Source organism: Pongo pygmaeus, chromosome 20 (assembly GCF_028885625.2).
Source record: "Pongo pygmaeus isolate AG05252 chromosome 20, NHGRI_mPonPyg2-v2.0_pri, whole genome shotgun sequence".
NCBI lineage: Eukaryota > Metazoa > Chordata > Mammalia > Primates > Hominidae > Pongo > Pongo pygmaeus.
In genome coordinates, this window is record NC_072393.2 from 51,177,110 (window position 1) to 51,197,206 (window position 20,097).

At 50.1% G+C, this 20,097-nt stretch overlaps 2 protein-coding genes across 5 annotated transcripts in view; one reads left to right on the plus strand and one right to left on the minus strand.

Annotated features, from left to right (window-relative positions):
• The window catches only part of BLOC1S3 (biogenesis of lysosomal organelles complex 1 subunit 3), a 40,602-nt gene extending 24,825 nt beyond the window's left edge, over positions 1-15,777 (plus strand). The window contains exons 4-5 of one of the 3 annotated variants that reach the window (XR_010124976.1): positions 261-358; positions 15,449-15,777. The gene's annotated coding sequence lies outside the window, so the exon portion shown is untranslated. The remainder of the gene's footprint in view (positions 1-260; positions 359-15,448) is intronic. The other 2 variants (XR_010124978.1, XR_010124977.1) reach the window with 2 other exon arrangements.
• EXOC3L2 (exocyst complex component 3 like 2) overlaps positions 8,436-20,097 on the minus strand; it is a 35,220-nt gene continuing 23,558 nt past the window's right edge. For both annotated transcript variants that reach the window (XM_054463658.2, XM_054463659.2), the window contains exons 9-12: positions 16,960-17,082; positions 16,302-16,457; positions 14,852-14,973; positions 8,436-12,134 (exon numbers count right to left, since the gene is read on the minus strand). In XM_054463658.2, the coding sequence (XP_054319633.1) occupies positions 11,846-12,134; positions 14,852-14,973; positions 16,302-16,457; positions 16,960-17,082 (690 nt within the window). In that variant the 3' untranslated portion in view covers positions 8,436-11,845. The remainder of the gene's footprint in view (positions 12,135-14,851; positions 14,974-16,301; positions 16,458-16,959; positions 17,083-20,097) is intronic.

Genomic DNA, 20,097 nt, shown 5'->3' on the forward strand with positions numbered 1-20,097 from the left:
AACCTGGGAGGCGGAGCTTGCAGTGAGCCCAGACTGTGCCACTGCACTCCAGCCTGGGTGGCAGAGCGAGACTCCATCTAAAAAAAAAAAAAGACGTGCCTTTCAACTTCTGCCATGATTGTGAGGCCTCCCCAGCCACGTAGAACTGGGAGTTCATTAAGCCTCTTTTTCTTTATAAATTACCCAGTCTCAGGTATGTCTTTATCAGCAGCATGAAAACAAACTAATACACCACTCTTCCCTCACGTTTCCTCACACAGGAGTCTCTGTGGCCACCACTGCTCCAGGCCCATGGCGGGTACTGCCTGGCTACTGCTGATGTTCACTCAAGGCCCAGGCCCTCTTCAGTCAGCTTGTGGTGAGTGCTGTCAGGCCTGGGTCTTTTCCTTCAGGGAAGTTGGCTCCCCTCTGGCCCAGGGCAGGTCCGGAAATGCCGTGCAAGAGCCAAGACCTCAATTGGGGATGCCGGCAGCCGCTTGGTGCTCTACCCCACTGTGGCCAAGCTGGTGTCCAAGATGCAAGACAAAGTCTCCTTTACTCTTTCCTCTCCTTCCTCAAGCAGGAGTCTTTCCCCAGGGCCGCCACAGCTGGGAACGCACTGGGTCACACCTGAAATCAGCACGGCCCTGGGTCTCACCCAAGGCCTGCGGCGAGTACTCTCTGGCAACCACTGATGTTTATTCAAGACCCAAGAGATCTTTAGTCAGCAAGTAATGAATCCTGCCAGGACTGGGTCCTTCCTTTCAAGGCAGCGGCTTCCCTTCTGGTCCAGGGTGTGTCCAGAAATGTCATCCAGGAGTTAGGGCCTGGAATGGGGGCCTCAGGACTCTGCCTGGTGCCCTATCCTCCTGTGGCTGAGCTGGTATCCAAGTCGCAAAACAAAGACCTCTTGACTTTTCCCTCTCCTCTCCTCAAGCAGAAGGAAGGAGTCTCTCCCGGAACTGCAAGCTATACTGCCTGGGGTTTGGGGCTCGGGGGCTCAAGCACTCCCTTGGCTGCCTCAGCCAATGTCTCAGTGGGCCTCATGCCCTCCAGGTCCACTTGTTCTGAGCCCAGCAAGGCACCAGGACTTGCCCAGGAATTGCAGTCCTTGTGGCCTGACTGCCTTTCAAGTTTATTTATTTATTTATTTATTTATTTATTTGAGATGGAGTCTTGCTGTTGCCCAGGCCAGAGTGCAATGACGTGCTCTCGGCTCACTGCAATCTCTGCCTCCTGGGTTCAAGCGATTCTCCTGCTTCAGCCTCCTGAGTAGCTGGGATTACAGGCGGGCGCCACCATTCCCGGCTAATTTTTGTATTTGTAGTAGAGACAGGGTTTCACCATGTTGGTGAAGCTGGTCTCGAACTCCTGATCTCGTGATCCGCCCGCCTAAGCCTCCCAAAGTACTGGGATTACAGGCATGAGCCACTGTGCCCGGCCTCAAGTTTATTTAGGGTCCCTGAGCACTTTGGCCCACAGTGGCTAGGCATGCCAGAACTTGGGTTCTCACCACTAGAATGGATGATTTCCCTCTGTCTAATGCTCATTTAAATGCTCCCTCTGTGGGTGGTGTCTGATTTCTGCCCCATGTTGCTTTCCACTGTAATAGAACAGCACTGAGTTCCAATGCAAAGCCCCAATCAATTGCTGAGCTCTCCCTACCCCAAATGCACAGATTCTCTCTCCTTGCCATCTAACTGCTGCCAGGAGATGTGGGAGGGGTGGCATTTTGGGGTGGCACCTCACCCCAAAAGCCCTTTGGCTTAAAATAGCAGTCCCATCCCAAAAGCCCAAACCACCCCAAAAGCTCATTGGCTTAAAATAGCAGTCTAATAATACATCTCATGGTTTAATGGGTTAAGTGGATTTAACCAGCCGATTCTTTTTTTTTTTTTTTTTTTGAGATGGAGTCTCACCGTGTCGCCCAGGTTGGAGTGCAGTGGCGCGATTTCGGCTCACTGCAATCTCTGCCTCCCCGGTTCAAGCAATTCTCCTGCCTCAGCCTCCCGAGTAGCTGGGATTACAGGTGCCGGCCACCACACCCGGCTGATTTTTGTTTTGCCTTTTTTTTTTTTTTTTTTGAGATGGAGTTTTGCTCTCGTTGTCCAGGCTGGAGTGCAATGGTGTGATCTCGGTTCACTGCAACCTCCGCCTCCTGAGTTCAAGTGATTCTCCTGCCTCAGCCTCCCGAGTAGTTGGGATGATGGGCACCCAACGCCCCAGCTAATTTTTTGGTATTTTCAGTAGAGACAGGGCTTCACCATGTTGGCCGGGCTGGTCTTGAACTCCTGACCTCAGGTGATCCAAGCGCCTCAGCCTCCCAAACTGCTGGGATTACAGGTGTGAGCCACTGCGCCCTGCCAAATGAGCCAATTATTGGGTGGAGTTTCTCAACTAGTTGCATTCAGATGGCAGCTGGGGCTGGAGTCATCCAAAGGCTCAGCTGGGCCGGAATTCCAAGATGGCGTCTTACATGTCTGACATCTCAGTCATGTCAGATCATGGCTAGATCAGCTGCAGCTGACCAGTTATCTCTCTCTCTCTCTCTCCATGCAGCCTCTTGTCACGCCCAGCTTCAGCTTCTGCATAGCATGGCAGTCTCAGGATATTCAGAATTTTTTTTTCCCCAGATGGAATCTCACTCTGCCACCAAGGCTAGATAGAGTGCAGTGGCACGATCTCGGCTCACTGCAACCTCCACCTCCAGGGTTCAAGCGATTCTCGTGCCTCAGCCTCCCGAGTAGCTGTGATTACAGGCATGCACCACTGTGCCCGGTTAATTTTTTTGTATTTTTAGTAGAGACAGGGTTTCTCCGTGTTTGCCAGGCTGGTCTCAAACTCCTGACCTCACGTAATCCCCCCGCCTTGGCCTCCCAAAGTGCTAGGATTACATGTGTGAGCTGCCATGCCTGGCTGAAAATAATAGATTTATACCTAACCATACTAATAATTGCATTGGCTCTAAATTATGTAAACATCCAATTATAAGACAGAGATTTCAGACTAAATGAAAAAGCATGACCCAACTCTATGCTACCCACAAGAAATTTTGTGTGTGTGTGTGTGAGACGGAGTCTTGCACTGTCGCCCAGGCTGGAGTACAGTGGCATGATCTTGGCTCACTGCAACCTCCACTTCCCAGGTTCAAGCAATTCTCCTGCCTTAGCCTCCCAAGTAGCTGGGATTACAGGCACCCACCACCACACCCAGCTAATTTTTTGTATTTTTAGTAGAGATGAGGTTTCACTATGTTGGCCAGGCTGGTCTCGAACACCTGACCTTGTCATCCACCCGCCTCGGCCTCCCAAAGTGCAGGGATTACAGGCGTGAGCCACCGCACCTGGCCAAAATACACTTTAAATAGAAAGACGTTCTGTACAAAAGTTAACTCAAAATGGACCACATCACTAAATGCAAAACTTAAAACTATAACATTTCTGGAAGGAAACATAGGAGAAAATCTTTGTGACTCTAGATGATGCAAAAGTTCATTATGTACAAGCATGATCATAAGAGAAAACCTTGATAAAATAGATTCCATCAAAATTAAAAACTTCTGCTCTTCAACAAACATTATTAAGAGAATGAAAAGATAAGCCAAACAGTGGGAGAAAATATTTGCAAATTTAAACAACTAGTATCCAAATATTTTAAGAACTCTTAAAAGTCAATAGCTAGAAAACAAACAACCCAATTATTTAAAAAGGGCAAATGATTTGAATAAACACTCCACTAACAAAGATATGCAGATGACAAACAAGTACACAAAAAGTTGCTCAACATCATCAGTTGTTAGAGAAATGCCAATGAAAACCACAAGGTCACTCTCCACCTATTAGAGTGGTTATCATGGAGAAAAGAGGCAGTGATTGCTTGAGGCCAGGAGTTTGAGACCAGCTTGGGCAACATACCGAGACACCGTCTCTACAAACACAAAAATTAGGGGCCGGGCGCAGTGACTCACGCCTGTAATTCCAGCACTTTGGGAGGCCAAGGCGGGCAGATCACCTGAGGTCAGGAGTTCGAGACCAGCCTGGCCAACATGGTTAAACCCCATATCTAGTAAAAAAAATACATATATATACAAAAAATTAGCCGGGCATGCTGGCGCATGCCTGTAATTCCAGCTATTTGGGAGGCTGAGGCAGGAGAATCGCTTGAACCCAGGAGGTGGAGTTTGCAGTGAGTTGAAATCCCGTCATTGCACTCCAGCCTGGATGACAAGAGTGAAACTCCATCTCAAAAAAAAAAATCTATTATTTTCATGCTTTTTCCTGATTCATCTGGTCATTGTTCTCTTTTTCCACCTTCTTTTGGATTAATCAAAATTTTTTTTGTTTTTTTTTTTTTTTGAGCAAGAATCTCACTCTTTTGCCCAGGCTGGAGTGCAGTGGTGTGATCATGGCTCACTTCTGCCTCGAACTCCTGGACAAAAGTGATCCTCCTACCACAGCCTCTCCAGTAGCTGAGAGGCTACTGAGTACTGAGAGGCGTGTGCCCCCACACCTAGTTAATTTTTTTATTTTTTTTTTAATAGAGATGGTGTCTCATGTGCTGCCCAGGCTGGACTCGAACTCCTGGGCTCAAGTGATTCCTCCCGCCTTGGCCTCCCAAAGGGCTGGGATTACAGGCGTGAGCCACTATGCCTGGCTGGATTAATCAAGTAATTTTTTTATGATTCCATTTTATCTCTTTTGTAGGCTTATTAGCTATAGCTCTTTATTATTTTATTTATTTATTTATTAATTTGAGAGTTTCACTCTTGTCACCCAGGCTGGAGAGCAGTGGCACGACCTAGGCTCACTACAACCTCTGCCTCCCAGGTTCAAGTGACTCCCCTGCCTCACTCAGCCTCCAGAGTAGCTGGGATTACAGGCGCCTGCCACCATGCCCAGCTAATTTGTTTTAGTAGAGATAAGGTTTCACCATGTTGGCCAGGCTGGTCTTGAACTCCTGACCTCAAGTGATCCATCCGCCTCAGCCTTCCAAAGTGCTGGGATGACAGGTGTAAGCCACCGCGCCCAGCTATTTTATTTTTTTTGAGACAGAGTCTCACTCTGTCCCCCAGGCTGGAATGCAGTGGCATGATATCGGCTCAGTGCAACCTCTGCCTCCCGGGTTCAAGTGATTTTCCTGCCTCAGCCTCCTGAGTAGCTGGGACTACAGGTGCCCGACACCAACCCCGACTAATTTTTGTATTTTCAGTAGAGATGGGGTTTCACCATGTTGGCCAGGCTGGTCTCGAACTCCTGACCTAAGGTGATCCACCTGCCTCGGCCTCCCAAAGTGCTGGGATTACAGGCATGAGCCACTGGGCCTCGCCTGCTTTGTTTTTTTATGGTCACTGTAGAGTTTATAGTCCACATCTTTAACTTCTCGCAGTCTACATTCAAGTGCTACTGCACTCCACACTCCAGCGTGGGTGACAGAGCGAGACTCTGTCTCAAAAAAAAAAAAAAAAAAAAAAAAAAACTAGCTGGGTGTGGTAGCGCACACCTATAGTCTCAGCTACTTGGGAGGCTGAGTCATGAGAATTGCTTGAACCCAGGAGGCGGAGGTTGCAGAGAGCTGAGATCACACCACTGCACCCCAGCCTGGGACACAGAGCGAGACTCCATCTCAAAAAAATTTAAAAAAAATTTTGCCTAGTGCTACACATAGGAATGTGCAGGCGCACATGCATACACCTGCATGCACACACATGTGCACAGGTACACATAGGAGTGAGTAAAACCAGTGAAATTGGAAGATTAAGGTCTTAGAATTGAACTAATGTCAATGTCCTGTTTTGATGTTGTATTACAGTTATATAAGATATTAGCATCAGAGGTAAGTGGGCAAAAGGCAAACAAGACCACCATGTACTCTTTTTTTTTTTTTTTTGAGATGGAGTCTTGCTGTGTCACCCAGGCTGGAATGCAGTGGCGAGATCTTGGCTCATCGCAACCTCTACCTCCTGGGTTCAAGCGATTCTTCTGCCTCAGCCTTCCGAGTAGCTGGGATTACAGGCGCCTGGCACCATGCCCAGTTAATTTTTGTATTTTTAGTAGAGATGGGGTTTTGCCATGTTGGCCAAGCTGGTCTCGAACTCCTGACCTCGTGATCTGCCCGCCTTGACCTCCCAAAGTGCTGGGATTACAGGCGTGAGCCACCACACCCAGCCTCTCTTTTTGTAACTTCTTATGAATCTATAATCTCTTAGAAATAAAAATAATCAGTCGGGTGCCATCGCTCACACCTGTAATCCCAGTACTTTGGGAGGCCGAGGCGGGTGGATCATTTGAAGTCAAGACTTTGAGACCAGCCTAGCCAACATGGCAAAATGCTGTCTCCGCTAAAAATACAAAAATTAGCTGGACGTGGTGTCGGGCGTCTGCAATCCCAGCTACTAGGGAGGCTGAGGCAGGAGAATGGCTTGAACCTGGGAGGTGGAGGTTGCAGTGAGCCAAGATCCTGCCACTGCACTCCAGCCTGGGTAACAGAGTGAGACTCTGTCTCAATTAAAAATAAATAAATAAATAAAAGAAAAATAATAATTTTGTATTTGTATTCTTTTTATGATTACAAAGTTGTAATCATAAAAAGAATACAAATACAAAATGATCAATTAGTAATCATAAAAATTACAAAAGAATAAAGGAGATAGATGGAATATTAAAATTTTATTGAATTAAGCTAAAAGAAGGCAGGAAAAAGGCAACTGGAGAAAAACAACAACAACAAAAAAAAACAGAAGAGACAAATGAAATGCCAGATGGTAAACTTATGCCCAATTATTTCCATAATTACAAATAAATGTAAATAAATTCAACACTCCCATTAAAAGGTAGGGATTGGCAGACTGGATAAAAAGGCAAGATCTAGGCCAGGTGTGGTGGCTCACGCCTGTAATCCCAGCACTTTGGGAGGCTGAGGTGGGCAGATCACTGGAGGTCAGGAGTTCGAGACCAGCCTGGCCAACATGGTAAAACCCCGTCTCTACTGAAAATACAAAAATTAGCCTGTCGTGGTGGCAGGTGCCTGTAATCCCAGCTACTCAGGAGGCTGAGGCACGAGAATTGGTTGAACCCAGGAGGCAGAAGTTGCAGTGAGCTGAGATTGTGCCACTGTACTCCAGCCTGGGCAACAGAAGAGACTCTGTCTCAAAAAATAAATAAATAAATAAATAAGTAAATAAATAAATAAATAAAAAGGCAAGATCTAGCTAGAAGGTTAAAATATTATGAAATATGTTTTGTGACCATAACAGAAATCAGTAATATAAAGATAGCTCCAAAAAAATTAAAACCCTTGGCTGGGCGCGGTGGTTCATGCCTGTAATCCCAGCACTTTGAGGCCGAGGTAGACAGATCACCTGATGAGGTCAGGAGTTCGAGACCAGCCTGACCAACAGAGTGAAACACCATCTCTACTAAAAATACAAAAATTAGCTGGGTGTGGTGGCAGGTGCCTGTAATCCCAGCTACTTGGGAGGCTGAGGCAGGAGAATCACTTGAATCCAGGAGGCTGAGGTTGCAGTGAGCTGAGGCTGTGCCATTGCACTCCAGCCTGGGCAACAAGAGTAAAACTCTATCTCAGAAAGAAAAAAAAAAAAGCCCACAAGTATTTGGAAAGTAAATAACCCAGAAGTCGAAGAAGAAATCAAAAGAGAAAGTATAAACTACATAAAACTCAATGAAAAAAAAAATAATATATCAAAATACATGACATGAGATAAAGTAATGCTTAGAAAGACATTGATAGATTTTTAAATGCTTAATTAGAAAAGAGGAAAAGGAGGACTGGGGAGACGGTGGTCAAAGGATACAAATTTCAGTTAGGAGGAGTAAGTTCAGGAGATCTATTGCACAACATGGTGACTACAGTTTTTTTTTGTTGCTTGTTTGTTTGAGATCGAGTCTCTCTCTGTCGCCCAGGCTGGAGTGCAATGGCGCTACCTTGGCTCACTGCAACCTCTGCCTCCTGGGTTCAAGCCATTCTCCTGCCTCAGCCTCCTGAGTAACTGGGATTACAGGTGTGCACCACCACGCCTGGCTAATTTTTGTATTTTTAGTAGAGATGAGGTTTCACCATGTTGGCCAGGCTGGTCTTGAACTCCTGACCTCAAGTGATCCGCCCCCTTGGCCTCCCAAAGTGCTGGGATTACATGCATAAGCCACTGCGCCTGACCAACTACAGTTAATAACAATGTATTGTATACTTGAAAATTTTGAAGAGAGTAGTTCTATTTGTTTATTTTTATTATTATTATTATTTTTTTTCTGAGACAGCGTCTTGCTCTGTGGCCCAGGTTGGAGTGCAGTGGCGCGATCTCGGCTCACTGCAAGCTCCGCCTCCCGGTTTCACTCCGTTCTCCTGCCTCAGCCTCCCGAGTAGCTGGGACTACAGGCACCCGCCACCAAGCCTGGCTAATTTTTTGTATTTTTAGTAGAGACGGGGTTTCACCATGTTAGCCAGGATGGTCTTGATCTCCTGACCTCGTGATCCGCCCGCCTCGGCCTCCCAAAGTGCTGGGATTACAGGCTTGAGCCACCATGCCCAGCCTATTCTTTTTTTTTTTTTTTGAGGCGGAGTTTCGCCCTTGTTGCCCAGGCTGGAGTGCAGTGGCACCATCTTGGCTCACCGCAACCTCTGCCTCCCGGGTTTAAGCGAAGTAGCTGTGATTATAGGCATGCGCCACCACGCCCGGCTAATTTTTGTATTTTTAGTAGAGATGGGGTTTCACCGTGTTAGCCAGGATAGTCTTGATCTCCTGACCTTGTGATCCGCCCACCTCGGCCACCTCCCAAAGTGCTGGGATTACAGGCATGAGCCACCGTGCCTGGCCAGAACTCCGTCTCAAAAACAAAACAAAACAAAACAAAACAAAAATTATGCACATGAAAAACATCAGTCACAAAAGACCACATTGTGTATTTCCAAACGTGAAAAGTCCAAAATAGGTAGATTAATAGAGACAGAGAGATTAGTGTCTGCTTAGGGCTAGAAAGTTCCTAGGGAGATTGGATATTAACTGCAAATGAGTATGAGGTTTCTTTATTTAAAATTTTTTTATTGTGCTGAAATATACATAAAATTTACTATTTTAACTTTTTTTTTTTTTTTTTTTTTGAGATGGAGTCTTGCTCTGTCTCTTAGGCTGGAGTGCAGGGGCACGATCTCAGCTCACTTCAACCTCTGCCTCCTAGGCTCAAGTGATTCTCCTGCCTGAGCCTCCTGGAGTAGCTGGGATTATAGATGCGCCACCACGCCTGGCTAAGTTTTGTATTTTTAGTAGAGATGTGGTTTCTCCATGTTGGCCAGGCTGGTCTCGAACTCCTGACCTCACATGATCCGCCCACCTCAGCCTCCCAAAGCGCTGGGATTACAGGTGCGAGCCACCTTGCCCGGCCACTTTTTTTTTTTTTTAATGAGACAAGGTCTCACCTATCACCTAGGCTACAATGCAGAGGCACAATCACAGCCAACTGCAACCTTGAACACCTGGCTTCAGGCGATCGTCCCACCTCTGTGTCCCAAACTGCTGTGTGAGCCACTGTGCCCAGCCAAAAGCTGTTTTTCAATGGGGGACCAACATCTGAAAAGGATATTGACAAACTGAGGCTCTTATATGTTTAATTAAACACCTACAGGGCAGTGGCAGTGGCTCATGCCTGTAATCCCAGCACTTTGGGAGGATGAGGCAGGAGGATGGCTTGAGGCCAACCTGGTCAACATAGTGAGACTCTGTCTTTACAAAACAAATAAAATTAAAATATTAGCTGGGTGTGGTGGCACAAACCTGTAGTCCCAGCTACTCAGAAGGCTGAGGCGGGAGGATCACTTGGGCTAGGAGGTAGAGGCTGCAGTGAGCTATGATCGTGCCATTGCACTCTGGCCTGGGCGACAGAGCAAGACCCTGTCTCTAAAAAATAAATAATAAATGCCTATGGACTGCACAATATTGTTGATTCCTCAACTCCTCTCTTGCTCTTTTGCATATTGGCAACATAAAAAGTGTCATTTTCGGGCTGGACACAGTGGCTCATGCCTGTAATCCCAGCACTTTGGGAGGCTGAGGCGGGTGGATCACTTGAGGTCAGGAGTTGGAGACCAGCCTGGCCAACATGGTGAAACCCTGTCTCTACTAAAAATACAAAAATTAGCTGGGTATGGTGGTGGTGGAAGGGGGGCACCTGTAATCCCAGCTACTCAGGAGCCTGAGGCAGGAGAATAAATTGCTTGAACCTGGGAGGCGGAGGTTGCAGTGAGCTGAGATCGTGCCATTGCACTCTAGCCTGGGCGACAGAGCAAGACTCTGACTGAAAAAAAAAAAAAATGTCATTTTCAGAGGGCAAAGTGAGGAGGGTGCACCCTCAGAACATTGTTGCCTCAGTCTGGGGAAAGGGAGTTTAAGCAATTCCCCAGAAAGGCACAGGAACCTCAGCCCAGAGAGGGGCAGCTTCCTGCCTCGGGTCGCACAGCCTTGGGCTCCAAGAGTCCTTGTCTCTACCTCCCCAAGTTCAAATGTGCATGCGTGAGGTTCCAAACCCAGTCCCAATGCTAACCCCTGGCTGCCTCCTCTTTCTGACTTCTCAGGGGGAAAAAAAACCAACCACATACACACAAAAAATCCCACAAGTCAGGAAACATCCATCACGGGCTGTCCAGCCCAGGCCGGAGGGGCAGGAGTCAGCAGGGAGGTGACCTCAAGGTCTCCGTGGGGACCAGGATCCGGCGGGGCTGGGGGTGAGAGGCTGGAAATTTTCCCACCCCGAGACTTTCCTGCGTCAACCCAGGAGGGCGCCCTGGATGCCGCCAGCCCTGCCCCCAACCTCCTTCCTCTCCTGACAGGGCAGCTTCCCGGCTAAGGATGGATGGGGAGGGTGCGCCAAGATGGAGCCACCAGGACCAGGAATGGACAGGCACTTTGAGATTGACCAGACGAGGGACCCTGGCTCAGAGTGGTCAAGGCCTGGCCTCAGAGCCACAGAGCCAGGAGGTGTACACGGGTTGGCGTTGCTCCCGGCACACGCAGCCTCCCTCTACCTCCACTGCCCTGCCCAGGAGCTGGAGCCCAGCCCGGCCTTGGGTGTGTGAGAAGCCACTGGCCCGGGGCCCTGCTTCCCCGGTCCTTCCTCCCCACAACACACTCAGGACTCAGCCCTTCCTTGTGTTAAATAGAAACCTCTTTATTCTAAGTATCGAACGTTCCTTAATACATTGGATTGGGGCCAGACCTTGAGGTGAGGGAAAGGGGCGGGGGAGCTGGGATATTTCTGTAGAGACTTCCAGAACGCCACTCACCACTCTGGGCTATGGCAGGAGGGGAGGTGCTGGGAACAGGCTTCATGGCCTTGGGAAAATCCTTTGTCTCTTTGGCCTCTGTTTCTCCCTATCTTTTTTTTTTTTTTTTTTTTTTTTTTTTTTTTTTTTGAGAAAGGGTCTTGCTTTGTTGCCCAGGCTGGAGTGCAGTGGCACAATCATAGCTCACTGCAGCCTCAAACTCCAGCAATCCTCCAGCCTCAGCCTCCCCAGTAGCTGGGACTACAGGCACACACCACCATGCCCAGCTAATTTTTTATTTTTTGTAGAGATAGGGGGCAGGTCTCACTATGTTGCCCAGGCTGGTCTTGAACTCCTGGGCTCAAGCAATCCTCCGGCCTCAGCCTCCCAAAGTGTTGAGATTACAGGCATGAGCCACCGTGCCTGGCCTTTGTTTCCCTTCTGTACAGGGAGTTTGGGGTTGGGTGAGAAGACATCTAAGGGTCTTTCTATCCCAGGGGGGTGTGGTCCCAGGCAGGGAATCAGGAAGGGCGCCGTACGGGAGGTTGGCTTGTCAGCAGCATAGATGGGGTCACTAAGGCAGGTGGCTGGTTGACTCTCAGCGCTGGGCCCGAGGTCGCACTAGAGACGGAGGCCGGGGCCGAGGCAGACAGGCCAAACTGGGCCTGGCCAGCCGGGAGAGGGGGAGGCGGCCCAGGAAGAGAGGGAGGCTGAGACAGAAAGATGGGCGGGGCACGGGGATGTCTGCAAAGAAGGCACGGTCCCGAGGGGGTGACAGGGCTCCCTCCTCAGAGAGTTCCAGGTCCCGGGCCACGGCCAGGATCTCCTGGCGGGCGGCTGTGTTGCGTAGGCCACGGATGTCGAGGAGGGCTGCCACGTGCTTCTGCCTGTGGGGAGAGGAACAGACAGGGGCGTGCAGATCCCCAGCTCTAGACACACATCTAACCCACCCATGGACCCCACCTGACCCCCTCACCTGTCCCAGAACCTGCCTGAGTTCTGGGGCCTCTGTGGCGCCTCCAGAGCCTTCCCTCCAATCAGCTCCCTTGCCCAGGCCCTCACCTCATACCAGCTCCCTCCAGAACTTCACTTCCAACCATCTCCAAATCCCCCTTACAACCAACTCCAGAACCAGCCCTGGGATCTTCCGTTTCACCCCAAGCCTCAGTTCATGATTAAAATTCACCTTCTCAGCTGGGTGCCGTGGCTTATGCCTGTAATCTCAGCACTTTGGGAGGCCAAGGCGGGCGGATCACCTGAGGTCAGGAGTTCAAGACCAGCCTGGCCAACATGGCGAAACCCTCTCTCTACTAAAAACACATAAAAAAAAATAAAGCTGGGTGTGGTGGCAGGCGCTTGTAATCCTAGCTACTCAGGAGTCTGAGGCAAGAGAATCCCTTGAACCTGGGAGGCAGAGGTTGCAGTGAGCTGAGATCGCGCCACTGCAGTCCAGCCTGCGCGACACAGCGAGACTCCGTTTCAAAAGTAAAAAAAAGAAAGAAATCTTGTACCCCACTCCCCCTAAATCCTCAGCCCTAGGTACCTCCTAATCTCAAGCTCAACCCCATAAACCCAACCCAGCTAGCAAACTCTCAAACTTAGCTACAGATTCAAGTTCTTACTCATGATCCAATATTCAAGTTCAGAAACTCCACATCAGCAAGAATACTGGGACTTCCTGGGACCCCACGGGACTCCAGGAATCTGTGCCTTCCCAAGGACATGACCTTATCCCCCAGAATCAGAACTGACCACCCTGAATCAGTTCCAGGACCCCTACCCTCCGTGCTGAAACCGAAACCCACTCATGCCTCACTCCTTGTTTTTCTGGGGTTCTGTTTCTCTGAGTATGTCTGAGAATGTCTGTCTGCCCAAATAGCACTGCAGGGACTGGCGGTGCTCCGGCAGCCACCACCACTGCCACCACCATCCAGCACTGTCACATGGTGGTGTGGTGTGCTGATCTGGTACACTAGTTTTTTTGTTTATTTGTTTGTTTTTTGAGACAGAGTCTTGCTCTGTTGGCCAGGCTGAAGTGCAGTGGTGTGATCTCAGCTCACTGCAACCTCTGCCTCCTGGGCTCAAGCAGTTCTCCTGCCTCAGCCTCTCGAGTAGCTGGGATTACAGGCGTGTGCCATCACACCTGGCTAATTTTTGTATTTCTAGTAGAGATGGGGTTTCACCATGTTGGCCAGGCTGGTCTTGAACTCCTGACCTCAGGTGATCCGCCCGCCTCGGCCTCCCAAAGTGCTGGGATTACAGGCATGAGCCACCATGCCCAGCCGATCTGGTGCACTAGTTTTAGTGCCAGTCTACTGCCTGGGTTCAAGTTCCACCTTTGCCACTTGCTAGGCGTGATATTTCAATAGCTTTAATTATACCCCTTACTTATAGGCCAAGAGCAGTGGCTCACACCTGTAATCTCAGCACTTTGGGAGGCAGAGGCAGGCAGATCACCTGAAGTCAGGAGCTCAAGACCAGCGTGGTCAACTTGGTGAAATCCCGTCCCTACTAAAAATACAAAAATTAGCCGGGCGTGGTGGCGCATGCCTATACTTGGGAGGCTGAGGCAGAAGAATCGCTTGAACCCGGGAGGCAGAGGTTGCAGTGAGCTGAGATCACTGCATTTCAGCCTGGGCGACAAAGTGAGACTCTGTCTCAAAAAACAAAACAAAACAAACAACAACAATAAAATACCCCTTATAAAGTTGGCATGGGCTGGGCAACGGTGGCTCACACTTCCCTGTTCATGGGAAGCTGAGGCTGGCAGATCATTTGAGCCCAGAAGTTCGAGACCAGCCTGGGCAACGTGGTGAAACCCATCTCTGCAAAAAAATACAAAAAATTAGCTGGGCATTGTGGTGCATGCCTGTGGTCCCAGCTACTCAGGAGGCTGAGGTGGGAGGACTGCTTGAGCCCAGGAGGTCAAGGCTGCAGTGAACCGTGATTGTGCCACTGCATTCCAGCCAGGGAAACAGAGTGAGACCCTGTCTCAAAAAAAAAAAAAAAAAAAAGAAAAAAAGTTGGCATGTAAGATGCTTATTTAGGTCTGAAATAAGAACTCATTGAGTGAGAACTGGAATTGTTACTATAGTCATGGATGATGATGGTGATGATGTTGATGAGGATAAATTTCCCTAATAACCCTATGACGAGAATACTATTATCCCCATGGAACGGATGAGGAAACTGAGGCTCCGAGAAGGTCACATAGAAAGGAAGTGACCTGGCAGGAGCTGAATGCCGCCTGCGCCTGCCGCTGTCCCAGTACGTGTGCGCCCATGTGCCCTGCGTGTCCCTGAGTCCCCCGTGGCTCCCCTGCGGGCCAGCCCTTCCTGCCTCCAGGCAGCCCTGCGCCCCCCTGCCCCGGGCTTCCTGTGACCGCCTGTTTGTTTGTGAGCCCTGGTGGCGGTGGTGGCGGAGGCAGCAGCGGTAGCAGGAGAAGGAGGGAAATCTTATTAATAATGCCCTGGTTCCAGCAGGAAATGGCCGTCAGACACGCTCGCCGGCTCCCTCCCTCGCAGGAAACACAGGGACGGATGCCAAGGCCACCAGGAGACCTCGGCCAGGCACAGCGAGCCCTGGCCCAGGCGGGGTGTCTCACCTGATGTCTGGGTAGTCGCGCACCAACACTCCCACCTCCACCTGGATGCTGGGCGTGTCTTCCAGCTGCATGACTTCAGCCAAATGGGGCACCACGGCGTCCAGCCACGAGGCCTGGGACTCCTGCAGGGGAGGGAGGGCGCGGGGCTCACACCCTCCCAAGATTGACCCTGCCAATTCCTGCCCCTCCTATCTTGTTATACCATCTCTAAAATGTAGCAGAAACCAGGGGCGGTGGCTCAAGCCTGTAATCCCAGCACTTCGGGAGGAGGCCGAGGCGGGTGGATCACTAGAGGTCAGGAATTCAAGACCAACCTGGCCAACATGGTGAAACCCCATCTCTACTAAAAATACAAAAATTAGCCAGGCGTGGTGGTACACACCTGTAATCCCAACTACTCAGGAGGCTGAAGCAGGAGAATCACTTGAAATTGAGAGGCAGAGGTTACAGTGAGCGGAGATTGCACCACTGCACTCCAGCCTGGGCGACGGAGCGAGACTCTGTCTCAAAAATAAAGAATAAAAATAAAAATAAAACGTAGCAGAAGACATATTGTGGCCACATTTGAGAAAAATCCATAATATAATCTCCTCCCAGTTTTGCAGGTAATTTGGAACTCTGGGACACCTCTCCAAACCTCTTCCACGTTTGCAAAATCTTGCCTTTGCGGGGGTGGAGACTGGATAAAGTGTACAAGGAAGCTCCCTGCATTCTTTCTTACATCTGCATGTGAATCTACAATTACCTCAAAAATTTTCCAAAGAAAACATTCCAAGGACTCCGGGCTTGGAACTCTGAGAAGAGCGACTGAATGAGGCCCTTCCAGCCCAGCTGAATACAACTGAGTACAAATAAGATCTGGCAGTTTTTAATTCCAGGGTTAGAAATGTTAGGATTTCTGCGTTTCTGTTGCATGTAGTTTCTCTGTACGTTCATGGAGTCCTTTTTTTCTTTTTTTTTTTTTTGAGACGGAGTCTCACTCTGTCCTCCAGGCTGGAGTGCAGTGGCAGGATCTCGGCTCACTGCAACCTCCGCCTCTTAGTTCAAGAGATTCTCCTGCCTCAACCTCCTAAGTAGCTGGGACTACAGGCGTGAGCCACCGCTCCCGGATAATTTTGGTAATGCAAGGAGTTTTAACTGTGAGCCAGGCACTGTCCAAAGCACTTAACAGGAATTAACCAATCTGATCCTCAAAACAATGGATAGGGACCATTATTCGCCTTATTTAACAGCCGAGGAAAGCGCCCAAAGGCGAGTTCTCAGAGCAAGAAAGCCAGGTTTTAAGTGCAAAGGGTGTGGATCAAAGTTACTGGTTGCTATTGACCAGAAGTTGGGTGAGAGTTTCTGTCCTGAGCTCTGCCTCTCTCCCCCTGGCTTTTGAGACGTGAGATTCTCGGAAGCCAAGCCTTGTCCTGGTTTCTGAAACACCCCCAACCGTCCCGACACTGACCAGCCGCCGGAACAGCCTCTGCAGTTGCGCCGCGTCCTCCCGGAGCCTGCCGGCCACGCGGCTGCGGGTCCGCGCCGAGCTGCAGCGCAGGCGCCCACGGAGCAGGGGCCGCACGTACTCGACCAGCGCCCGCCGGTGCAGCTCGGCTACCAGCGCCTGGAGGCGGAGGAGGGAAACCCGAGGGGTGTGAGCCATGCCCCACGGACTCCCATCCCGCCAGTATGAAGGCCATCCCCGCCCCACTCGCCCACATCCACTCCGGGCACCCTTCCCGTGCCCACGCCCCAGCCCCCAGCCCCTGAACTATCCTAGGATGCCTTCCCTGGCCCCCTAATTAGCCCGCGGACAGCCCCTGCCAGCCCCCAAAAGGTGCTCCATCCCAGCCTCTCCCCATTCTCCAAGCTCCACTCTCAGGAGCCCTGACTCAGTCTGCACCCCGCCTTACACCCCAGTTCCACGCACACGCCTCCCCGCAGACCCCGGGCAGGGGCCACCTCTTCCATTCACAGGGAGCCTCTCCCCACCTTAGAGGGGTTTCCTCCAGCAGGAGCGTTCTTGCTCTCCCAACCTCCCAATCTCCCCTCTTCCCGTCCCTTTCCCCTTTCCTCCTCCCCTCTTTTCCCCCACCCCCACCTCCCCTCCCCTCAGGCAGGTGCACCTGGTAAGGCTCGTCCTGCATTCTGCGCAGGGCCAGGGCCTGGGCGCCCAGCGTGCCCACGATGCCATCCAGGGCCTCTGCGCTGCTCAGCCACTTCCGGCGCATCAGCTTGTTGAAGTGTGGCTGGCAGGGACAGAGGAGGGGGTCACGGCTCTCCTCCCTCCCTCCCTCCCTCCCTCTTCACTTAGGAATAAGTTCCTGCAACCCTGCTCCATGTTGAACCAGGGCTGTGTGGTGCTGGGAACACAAGGGGAAGAGATAGCCCCAGCCCTGGCATCCTGGGACTCACAGTCCAGAAGGGGAGAGAGACTGGTCCCCAGGTAGTGATGACCCAAAGCTGGCAAGGCTGGGACTCGGGAGCCCAGGGATTTAAGAAGCCCAGAGGGGATGCCTGACTCAGCATAGAGCCAAGGAGGGCTTCCTGGAGGAGGGGACACCGGAACTGAGGCCCTGGTGATGATCTTCCTTAGCCAAGTGAGGGATGGGGGAGGGAGTGGCTCAATGGGAGAAAAGAGTGAGTATTAAGAAAGTTCAGATTTCAGATGGGCATGCCAGGGAGAGGACCAGCGAAAAGGTCAGTGTAGCTGATGAAAACAGGGGACTTCATTTAAGAATTATTAAGGGCCGGGCACAGTGGTTCACACCTGTAATCCCAGCACTTTGGTAGGCCGAGACAGGAGGGTAGCTTGAGCCCCAGAGTTTGAGACCAGCCTGGGCAACATTGTGAGACCCCGTCTCTACAAAACATTTAAAAGTTAGCTGGGACTGCGCGCAGTGGCTCACGCCTGTAATCCTAGCACTCTGGGAGGCTGCGGCGAGTGGATCACCTGAGGTCAGGAGTTCAACCCTGTCTCTACTAAAATACAAAAATTAGCTGGGCGTGGTGGCGTGCAACTGTAGTTCCAGCTACTCTGTATGCTGAGACAGCAGAATTGCTTGAACCCAGGAGATGGAGGTTGCAGTGAGCTGAGATCACGCCACTGTACTCCAGCCTGGGTGACAGAGTAAGACTCCGTCTCAAAAATAAGTAAATCGATTAAAAAAATAAAAATTAGCTGGGTATGGTGTCATGTGCCTGTAGTCCCAGCTACTCAGGAGGCTGAGGTGGGAGGATCGCTTGAGCCCAGGAGTTCAAGGCTGCAGTAAAATATGATCATGATACTGCACTCCAGCCTGGGTAACAAAGGGAGGCCCTGTCTCTAAAAAAAAAAAAAAAAAGAGAAAAAGTAAGAACTTTAAGACATATTTTTAAAATTCATTAACTATGCACAGCCCTTAAGGGAAGGAGGACGGATTGCTTCCACATTCCACTTCCTAGATCTGGTTGAGAAAACATGTTCCCCATCTGGAGCTCTTAGGAAGGAGTATAGTAAATGCCTCAGTTAATAACATCCTCCTTTTTGAAAGTTGCCTTTTCTCTCCACCCTTGAGTAGATCCGGTATTTGATGAAACTTGTGAAAGTGGGTGGAACCTGTCTTGCCCCCTCTTTTCTAGAATGCACTGTATATGCGACTGTGACTTTCCAGGAAATGTGTTTGCCATTTGCTGATTTTGGGGGGAAGTTAATTTCTAACTTCTTCCACTGGTAAATGAAGGAAAGTATTGCACCTTGCAAATGCACCAAATGAATTGAGTTCATCATTTTAAAAACTGTCTTTTGGCCACGTGGACCTCATTGGAAAATTATTAAGGGGCCAGGCATGGTGGCTTAGACCTGTAATTCCAGCACTTTGGGAGGCTGAGGCGGGTGGATCACTTGAGGTCAGGAGTTCAAGACCAGCCTGGCCAGCATGGTGAAACCCCATCTCTACTAAAAATACAAAAAATTAGCCGGGCGTGATGGCGGGCACCTGTAATCCCAGCTACTAGGGAGGCTGAGGTAGTAGAATCTCTTGAACCTGGGAGGCGGAGGTTGCAGTGAGCCGAGATACTCCAGCCTCAGCAACAAGAGCAAAACTCTATCTCAAAAAAAAAAAAAATTAATTAATTAATTAAGGGCCGGGCACAGTGGCTTATGCCTGTAATCCCAGCACTTTGGGAGGCTGAGGCTCGAGAACTGCTTGAGCCAAGGGCAACATAGTGAGACTCCCTCTCTATAATTTTTGTTTGTTTGTTTAATTAGCTGGGCATGGTGGCCCACACTGTGGTCCTAGCTACTTAGGAGGCTGATGTGAGAGGATCATGTAAGCCCAGGTGGTTGAGGCTGCAGTGAGCTATGATCATGCCATTGCACTCCAGCCTAGGCAACAGAGCAAGATTCTATCTCAAAAAAACAAACAGAAACAAAAACAAAACTCTTTTTCCCTCTGTCCAAAACAAAAAAAATAATAACTTTAAAACAGTGACAAAGAGCATTAAACCAAGCTTCGGCCTTTCAAAGTGTGTTTTTTGGGGGTGAGGGAAGCTGTGCGACCCTGAAGCTGGCATTGGGGTTTATTCCAGGCATACGACAGGGAGGGGAGAGGTGAGGCTGGGGCAGGGCTGGAGTGCACAGGGCCTCCTGGGCTTGGGGAGAAGCCCCAGCTTTCTCCTGAGGGCACTAGGGAGCCATGGCCAGTTTTGAGCTGGGGAGGGAGAGGGTCAGATTTGTGCTTTACCAAGATGGGAGGAGGTGAAACTGAGGTAGAAATGATGGAGGAGGCTGGAAAAAGGGAAAGTGGAGATAGGGAGAGGATGAAAGGGGGTGAAGAGGGGGAAGAGGAGAATCCAAGTGGTAGAATTCATGGGATGAAGTGAGTGACCACCACCTATGCGGAGGGAAGGGAGGTGTCTGGAGGACACCAGAGACCCTGGAGATAGGCAGGCCGTGAGTCTCTCCCTGAGACAGGGGTGGGGGGAGGGTCGGGGGAGAGGCTGCAGTCTGGGTGGACACAGGGCATGTGAAGTTCGGAGATGTCTCCAAGATGGTATCCATGGGGGGTCTAATTCCCTCTTCAGCTCAGCCTCAGCACCTGCTCTCTCACCCTGACGCAGCCCAGTTTTCTTTTTTGTTTTTGTGTGTGTTTTTTTTTTTTTTGAAAGATAGGTTCTCACTATATTGCCCAGGCTGGTGTTGAACTGCTGAACTCAAGCGATCCTCCCACCTCAGCCTCCCAAAGTGCTGGGATCACAGGTGAGAGCCACCATGTCTAGCGTGT